General features: G+C 49.3%; 1 protein-coding gene across 1 annotated transcript in view; it reads right to left on the reverse strand.

Moving 5' to 3' along the window:
- Positions 1-9,065, reverse strand: part of LOC139761335 (uncharacterized) — a 184,945-nt gene that overhangs the window by 46,658 nt on the left and 129,222 nt on the right. Inside the window, exons 4-5 of the mRNA XM_071685402.1 lie at positions 7,053-7,252; positions 982-1,092 (exon numbers count right to left, since the gene is read on the reverse strand). Coding sequence (XP_071541503.1) covers positions 982-1,092; positions 7,053-7,252 — 311 coding nt within the window. The remainder of the gene's footprint in view (positions 1-981; positions 1,093-7,052; positions 7,253-9,065) is intronic.

The raw sequence follows: 9,065 nt of genomic DNA on the forward strand, positions 1-9,065 counted from the left end.
TATTTAACTATCTATCTATCTATCTATCTATCTACCTATCTACTTATCTATTCTATCTATCTCCTTTGTTCCTAGTCTTCTCTTTGTGATCAACAGATTAACATTCATTACCCATCCCACTCAACCCACTCACTGTTCCAGGTCAGGCCCAGGTCACCACTTCCTCAAACTGAACCCTATCACTGTTCCTGGTCAGGACCAGGTCGCCACTACCTCCCACTAACCCCCCTGTGACCTGGTAGGTCAGGACCAGGTCGCCACTACCTCCCACTCACCTCCTTGTGACCTGGTAGGTCAGGACCAGGTCGCCACTATATCCCACTCACCTCCTGTGACCTGGTAGGTCAGGACCAGGTCGCCACTACCTCCCACTCACCTCCTTGTGACCTGGTAGGTCAGGACCAGGTCGCCACTACCTCCCACTCACCTCCTGTGACCTGGTAGGTCAAAACCAGGTGGCCACTACCTCCCACTCACCCCCCTGTGACCTGGCAGGTCAGGACCAGGTCGCCACTACCTCCCACTCACCTCCTTGTGACCTGGTAGGTCAGGACCAGGTCGCCACTACCTCCCACTCACCTCCTGTGACCTGGTAGGTCAAAACCAGGTGGCCACTACCTCCCACTCACCCCCCTGTGACCTGGCAGGTCAGGACCAGGTCGCCACTATATCCCACTCACCTCCTGTGACCTGGCAGGTCAGGACCAGGTCGCCACTACCTCCCACTCACCTCCTGTGACCTGGCAGGTCAGGACCAGGTCGCCACTACCTCCCACTCACCTCCCTGTGACCTGGTAGGTCAGTACCAGGTCGCCACTACCTCCCACTCATTCTTGTGACCTGGTAGGTCAGTAACAGGTCGCCACTACCTCCCACTCACCCCCCTGTGACCTTGTAGATCAGGACCAGGTCGCCACTACCTCCCACTCACCTCCTGTGACCTGGCAGGTCAGGACCAGGTCGCCACTACCTGCCACTCACCTCCTGTAGCTTGGCAGGTCAGGACCAGGTTCCCTCCTACGGGGTAGGGGCCGATAACGCCACTAACCTCCAACCCCGCTGAGTTGATGATGACGACCCGCCTTGGGGGCACTGTAGGGGGAAGAGACAGAAGGCATTACTGTGGTGGGGGGAGAGACAGAAGGCATTACTGTGGTGTGGGGAGAGACAGAGGGTATTACTGTGGTGGGGGGAGAGACAGAGGGCATTACTGTGGTGGGGGGGAGAGACAGAGGGCATTACTGTGGTGTGGGGAGAGACAGAGGGCATTACTGTGGTGGGGGGAGAGACAGAAGGCATTACTGTGGTGGGGGGAGAGACAGAAGGCATTACTGTGGTGGGGGGAGAGAGAGAAGGCATTACTGTAGTGGGGGGAGAGACAGAAGGCATTACTGTGGTGTGGGGGAGAGACAGCATGCCATTACTGTGGTGGGGGGAGAGACGAAGGCATTAACTGTGGTGGGGGAGAGGATGAGGAAGGCATTACTGTAGTGGGGGGAGAGACAGAGGGCATTAAAGTGGTGGAGGGGAAAGGAGGACAGAGGCAATTACTGTGGTGGGGGGAGGAGACAGAAGCCATTATTGTGGATGGGGGGTGCGGGACAGAAGGCATTACTGTGGTGGGGGGAGAGAGAGAAGGCATCACTGGGTGGGGGGAGAGAAAGATGGGCAATTAACTGTGTGGGGGTAAGAGACAGAAGCCATTATTGTGAGGGGGGGAGAGACAGAGGGATTACTGTGGTGTGGGGGAGACAGAGGGCTTTTTACTCGTGGTGGGGGGGAGACGGAGAGAGAGACAGAGAAAGCCATTATTGTGGGTGGGGGGGAGAGACAGAAGGCATACTTTGGTGGGGGAGGAGAGAAGGCGATTTACTGTGTGGGGGGAGAGACAGAGGCATTACTGTGGTGGAGGGGAGAAGACATGGGGCATTACTCGTGGAGGGGGGCCGGGGGAGAGACAGAACGCATTATTGTGGGTGGGGGGAGAGACAGAAGGCAATTACTGTTGTGGGGGGAGAGAGAGGAAGGCAATACTTGGTATTTTGGGGGGAGGAGAAAGAGGGCATTTACTGTTGGTGGGGTAAGAGGACAGAAGCCATATTGTGGTGGGGTGGAGAGAAAGAGGGCATTACTGTGGTGGGGGTAAGAGACAGAAGCCCCCCCCCCCCCCCCCCATTATTGTGGTGGGGGGAGAGGACAGAGGGCATTACTGTGGTGTGGGGGGAGAGACACAGGGCACGATTACTGTGGTGGGGGGAAGAGACAGAAGCCATTATTGTGGTGGGGGGAGAGACTTGAGACAGAGGGCAATACTGTGGTGGGGGAGAGACAGAGGGCATTACTGTGGGGGGGGGAGAGAGTGACAGAGGGCATAAATAATTTACTGTGGTGGGGGGAGAGAAGAAGCCATTATTGTGAGGTGGGGGGAGCGACAAAGGGCATTACTGTGGTGGGGGGAGAGACAGAGGGCATTACTGTGGTGGGGGAGAGACAGAGGGCATTACTGTAGTGGGGGGAGAGACAGAGGGCATTACTGTGGTGGGGGGAGAGACAGAAGCCATTATTGTGGTGTGGGGAGAGACAGAGGGCATTACTGTGGTGGGGGAGAGACGGAGGGCATTACTGTGGTGGGGGGAGAGACAGAGGGCATTACTGTGGTGGGGGGGGAGAGACAGAAGCCATTATTGTGGTGGGGGGAGCGACAGAGGGCATTACTGTGGTGTGGGGGAGAGACACAGGGCATTACTGTGGTGGGGGGAGAGACAGAAGCCATTATTGTGGTGGGGGGAGAGACAGAGGGCATTACTGTGGTGGGGGCAGAGACAGAAGGCATTACTGTGGTGGGGGGAGAGACAGAGGGCATTACTGTGGTGTGGGGAGAGACAGAGGGCATTGCTGTGGTGGGGGGAGAGACAGAGGGCATTACTGTGGTGGGGGAGAGACAGAGGGCATTTCTGTGGTGGGGGGAGAGACAGAGGGCATTACTGTGGTGGGGGAGAGACAGATGGCATTACTGTGGTGGGCGGGGGAGATAGAGGGCATTGCTGTGGTAGAGTGTGGTTACTGTGGTAGAGAGTGTGGTTACTGTGGTAGAGAGTGTGGTTACTGTGGTAAAGAGAGTGTGGTTACTGTGGTAGAGAGTGTGGTTACTGTGGTAGAGATAGTGTGGTTACTGTGGTAGAGAGAGTGGTTACTGTGGTAGAGTTTGGTTACTGTGGTAGAGAGAGTGTAGTTACTGTGGTAGAGATAGTGTGGTTACTGTGGTAGAGAGAGTGTGGTTACTGTGGTAGAGATAGTGTGGTTACTGTGGTAGAGAGAGTGTGGTTACTGTGGTAGAGATAGTGTGGTTACTGTGGTAGAGAGTGTAGTTACTGTGGTAGAGATAGTGTGGTTACTGTGGTAGAGAGAGTGTGGTTACTGTGGTAGAGAGAGAGTGGTTACTGTGGTAGAGAGAGAGTGGTTACTGTGGTAGAGAGAGTGTGGTTACTGTGGTGGAGATAGTGTGGTTACTGAGGTAGAGTGTGGTTACTGTGGTAGAGTGTGGTTACTGTGGTAGAGAGAGTGTGGTTACTGTGGTGGAGATAGTGTGGTTACTGTGGTAGAGAGAGTGTGGTTACTGTGGTAGAGATAGAGTGGTTACTGTGGTAGAGTGTGGTTACTGAGGTAGAGTGTGGTTACTGTGGTAGAGTGTGGTTACTGTGGTAGAGAGTGTGGTTACTGTGGTAGAGATAGAGTGGTTACTGTGGTAGAGAGAGAGTGGTTACTGTGGTAGAGAGTGTGTGGTTACTGTGGTAGAGAGTGTGGTTACTGTGGTAGAGTGTGGTTACTGTGGTAGAGAGTGTGGTTACTGTGGTAGAGATAGAGTGGTTACTGTGGTAGAGAGAGAGTGGTTACTGTGGTAGAGATAGTGTGGTTACTGTGGTAGAGAGAGTGTGGTTACTGTGGTAGAGAGAGTGTGTTTACTGTGGTAGAGATAGAGTGGTTACTGTGGTAGAGTGTGGTTACTGAGGTAGAGTGTGGTTACTGTGGTAGAGTTTGGTTACTGTGGTAGAGAGAGTGTGGTTACTGTGGTAGAGATAGTGTGGTTACTGTGGTAGAGAGAGTGTGGTTACTGTGGTAGAGAGAGTGTGTTTACTGTGGTAGAGATAGAGTGGTTACTGTGGTAGAGTGTGGTTACTGAGGTAGAGTGTGGTTACTGTGGTAGAGTGTGGTTACTGTGGTAGAGAGTGTGGTTACTGTGGTAGAGAGAGAGTGGTTACTGTGGTAGAGAGTGTGTGGTTACTGTGGTAGAGAGACTGTGGTTACTGTGGTAGAGAGAGAGTGGTTACTGTGGTAGAGAGAGTGTGGTTACTGTGGTAGAGAGAGAGTGGTTACTGTGGTAGAGAGTGTGGTTACTGTGGTAGAGAGAGTGTGGTTACTGTGGTAGAGAGTGGTACTGTGGTAGAGAGAGTGTGGTTACTGTGGTAGAGATAGTGTGGTTACTGTGGTAGAGTGTGGTTACTGTGGTAGAGAGAGTGTGGTTACTGTGGTAGAGAGTGGTACTGTGGTAGAGAGAGAGTGGTTACTGTGGTAGAGAGAGAGTGGTTACTGTGGTAGAGAGACTGTGGTTACTGTGGTAGAGAGAGAGTGGTTACTGTGGTAGAGAGAGTGTGGTTACTGTGGTAGAGAGTGGTACTGTGGTAGAGAGAGTGTGGTTACTGTGGTAGAGATAGTGTGGTTACTGTGGTAGAGTGTGGTTACTGTGGTAGAGAGAGTGTGGTTACTGTGGTAGAGAGTGGTACTGTGGTAGAGAGAGAGTGGTTACTGTGGTAGAGAGAGAGTGGTTACTGTGGTAGAGAGACTGTGGTTACTGTGGTAGAGAGAGAGTGGTTACTGTGGTAGAGAGAGTGTGGTTACTGTGGTAGAGAGTGGTACTGTGGTAGAGAGAGTGTGGTTACTGTGGTAGAGATAGTGTGGTTACTGTGGTAGAGTGTGGTTACTGTGGTACAGATAGTGTGGTTACTGTGGTAGAGAGAGTGTGGTTACTGTGGTAGAGAGTGTGGTTACTGTGGTAGAGAGAGTGGTTACTGTGGTAGAGAGTGTGGTTACTGTGGTAGAGATAGTGTGGTTACTGTGGTAGAGAGAGTATGGTTACTGTGGTAGAGAGTGTGTGGTTACTGTGGTAGAGAGAGTATGGTTTCTGTGGTAGAGAGAGAGTGGTTACTGTGGTAGAGATAGTGTGGTTACTGTGGTAGAGATAGTGTGGTTACTGTGGTAGAGATAGTGTGGTTACTGTGGTAGAGAGAGTATGGTTACTGTGGTAGAGAGAGTGTGGTTACTGTGGTAGAGAAAGTGTGGTTACTGTGGTAGAGATAGTGTGGTTACTGTGGTAGAGATAGTGTGGTTACTGTGGTAGAGAGAGTATGGTTACTGTGGTAGAGAGAGTGTGGAAGGTGGGGTCAGTTACGGATCCCAGGACAGAGGGCGTGGGGCTGTGGCAGACGACATATTCATTAGTGTGGATACAGACGGTGTGTTGTAGGTGGGGACTGTCTCAATGTCTGTCTGTCTGTCTGTCTGTCTGTCTTGTCTACTGACATGGAAGTGTTTGTGTCTGTCTGTCTTGTCTACTGACATGGAAGTGTTTATGTCTGTCTGTCTTGTCTACTGACATGGAAGTGTTTATGTCTGTCTGTCTTGTCTACTGACATGGAAGTGTTTATGTCTGTCTGTCTTGTCTACTGACATGGAAGTGTTTATGTCTGTCTGTCTTGTCTACTGACATGGAAGTGTTTATGTCTGTCTGTCTTGTCTACTGACATGGAAGTGTTTATGTCTGTCTGTCTTGTCTACTGACATGGAAGTGTTTATGTCTGTCTGTCTTGTCTACTGACATGGAAGTGTTTATGTCTGTCTGTCTTGTCTACTGACATGGAAGTGTTTATGTCTGTCTGTCTTGTCTACTGACATGGAAGTGTTTGTGTCTGTCTGTCTTGTCTACTGACATGGAAGTGTTTATGTCTGTCTGTCTTGTCTACTGACATGGAAGTGTTTATGTCTGTCTGTCTTGTCTACTGACATGGAAGTGTTTGTGTCTGTCTGTCTTGTCTACTGACATGGAAGTGTTTATGTCTGTCTGTCTTGTCTACTGACATGGAAGTGTTTATGTCTGTCTGTCTTGTCTACTGACATGGAAGTGTTTGTGTCTGTCTGTCTTGTCTACTGACATGGAAGTGTTTATGTCTGTCTGTCTTGTCTACTGACATGGAAGTGTTTATGTCTGTCTGTCTTGTCTACTGACATGGAAGTGTTTGTGTCTGTCTGTCTTGTCTACTGATATGGAAGTGTTTGTGTCTGTCTGTCTTGTCTACTGACATGGAAGTGTTTGTGTCTGTCTGTCTTGTCTACTGATATGGAAGTGTTTGTGTCTGTCTGTCTTGTCTCTTCGTATGTACGTCCGTCTAACACCGTTTCAGTTCACTCGTTTAAGTGTGTGTGTGTGTGTGTGTGTGTGTGTGTGTGTAGACGTGTTTGAGTGCCATGTTTAACAAGGACACAAGTTCACAAACAATCGCAAACACACAATGACAGCCATGAACATAGATATATTCCCTGACACTACAAACATTAACAAAAAAATTAGTTTCCATCAGCCATGATCATGACGTTCCGTCTTGGGAACTGAAGAAAGTTGTGATATAGTTGTGAAATCATCATCTACTTCCTCCCTCACAACTGTTGTGATGTTGACCCTCGTGCAATAGTCCTCCAGCAGACACATTTCGTCCACATTTTGAAGTGAGGGATTGACACACACTCACACACACTCACACACACTCATGATGAGGGTGGTAGCCAGCCAAAAGCTAGGTGTCTTCCTCATTTTTCCCCCTCACACTCACAATACATAGCTTCACCCTCATCCTCCTGGTGGAGGGAGAGGGAGGCCCTGAAGTCACCCTTACTCCTCACCCAAAACGAGGAGTCTCTCCCTCACCTTCGAGGGTGAGGGAAGGTCTTCAAAGTCAACCTAGCCATATCACTCCACCTCACTCTCCCTCCCTCGTACTTACCCACGACCTGTAGGTTCACCCTCAGGTTCCTGGTGGGGGAGGCCCTGAAGTCGACCCGACAGCGGTAGTCGCCGTCGTCCTGGGCCTCGACAGGGTCGATGACGAGAGACTGGGTTGGCGAGGTCAGGTCGAAGTGGGCCCTGTCGCCCAGACCTGACCATTTGACCGAGTCCTCCAAGGGCCCGCTCCGGGAGTCGATGCTGCAGGAGAGATGGGAAAGAAAACGCTGAAGGACGCGCATAAAGGCGGAGGATCCCATGGCAAGGCGATCCTGTCTCGTATAAGAAACGTAATGCATTATTCAGGTATCGAATCCAATCCTACTGTTGGTCAAAGCCAGGCATAACTGCCTCCTCCTCCTCCTCCTCCTCCTCCACCCACGAACCCTTCGGCTGCAGAGCGCAGATATGATGCCGCTTGGAGAAGACGTTGTTACTATTCCCTAACTTTTTTTTTTGCTGATAGACACAGAATTCAACTCTCTAGTGTGGTTGAGAGTGAGCTAATAGCAGTGTTTATCAGCCACTGTTCATCCCATACAGGTGTTTACTCCACCAGGAGCAACACCGAGGGCGTCATGATGAACTTAAAAGGAACTTCCTACCTGCCGAAGGCAACCTCGATCCTCCCAGATGGAATGACGAAGACTGTAATGGTGAGGAAAGGAACCCGACTAACCCACATTACGCCATGGTTACCGCCGCCCCTGCCTCCCTCACACATTGCCGGTGATCAAAACGACAGTTATGGACCCGTAAGGAAGGTAGTAGAGGCATATAGTATAGGAAAATCGACGGTAATATCCACAGCCAACCTCCATACTGCCAGGAGGAGGTGTATAGCCACACGTCGGCCCATTGGCCGCCCCTGACGGAGAGTGGCTACCTCCCTACCTCACCGCCACACGAACGAGCATCAGGCTCACCTGACCTGTGTGGGGCGACTACATCATTGTTAGGAATGATGGTACCATTGCCTGAGGACCGGATGGCGACGCCTAGCAATAGTTAGGACCGGATGACGTCGTCTAACAACAGTTAGGACCGGATGGCGTCGCCTAACGACAGTTAGGACCTGTGAGCCCAGCCTGTCAGTTTGTCTATGTCATTATGAAGTTGTAGACTTTCAGTTTCTGTTGTAGATTTATATACTAATTTAGTGTTTGTCTATGTCAGTATTAAGTTACAAACTTCCAGTTTCTGTTGTAGATTTGTATCCCAGCTCAGTATTGTGATAGGCTTCGTGCAAGACTTCATTTTATCTGATGGGCATTTTTTCCTTCGACAATATTGATAAGTTTAAGAACGTGTTCAAATCCCATAGTGAATACTAAGACTAAAAATACCTTCAAAAGTCGTTTATACAAACACTGTATAAATTCAGGTTATACTCTGAGAAAAACGCCGGAAATAAACTGTATAAACGACAGCGTTAACGGGGACACTAGAAGTCTAATGTGCAGTAGCGTGGGAGTTGGTGATGGTTTAAAGAAAAACTGCTGAGAGGAATTACATTTTCTTGTGAAGTTAAAAGCCTTTTTTTATTTTCTTTTTCTTCTTTCTTTACCCGACGAAGCACTTGTGGGCTGAACAAACCTCCTGTTGTGTATTACTCTTGTGTAAACTTCTGTAAGTTATATAGAAGAGAGGGATTCCACACCAGGTCTGGTCAAGGTTATAACTTTCCACGTCAGGTCACAGCCAGAGTGGATGACCTAGCATCGGTAGGTCACACTTGAGTCAAGGAACAGAGAAGGGGGCCAAGTGAGGATATTCCCTCAAAGGTCCAGTCCTCTTCTTCTTAACGCTACCTCGTTAACGCGGGAAATGGCGAATAGTATGAAATATATATATATATATATATATATATATATATATATATATATATATATATATATATGTATATATATATATATATATATATATATATATATATATATATATATATATATATATATATATATATATATATATGCTATTCGACAATTCCCGCGTTAGCGAGGTAGCGTTAAGA

Source organism: Panulirus ornatus, chromosome 40, assembly GCF_036320965.1.
Source record: "Panulirus ornatus isolate Po-2019 chromosome 40, ASM3632096v1, whole genome shotgun sequence".
NCBI lineage: Eukaryota > Metazoa > Arthropoda > Malacostraca > Decapoda > Palinuridae > Panulirus > Panulirus ornatus.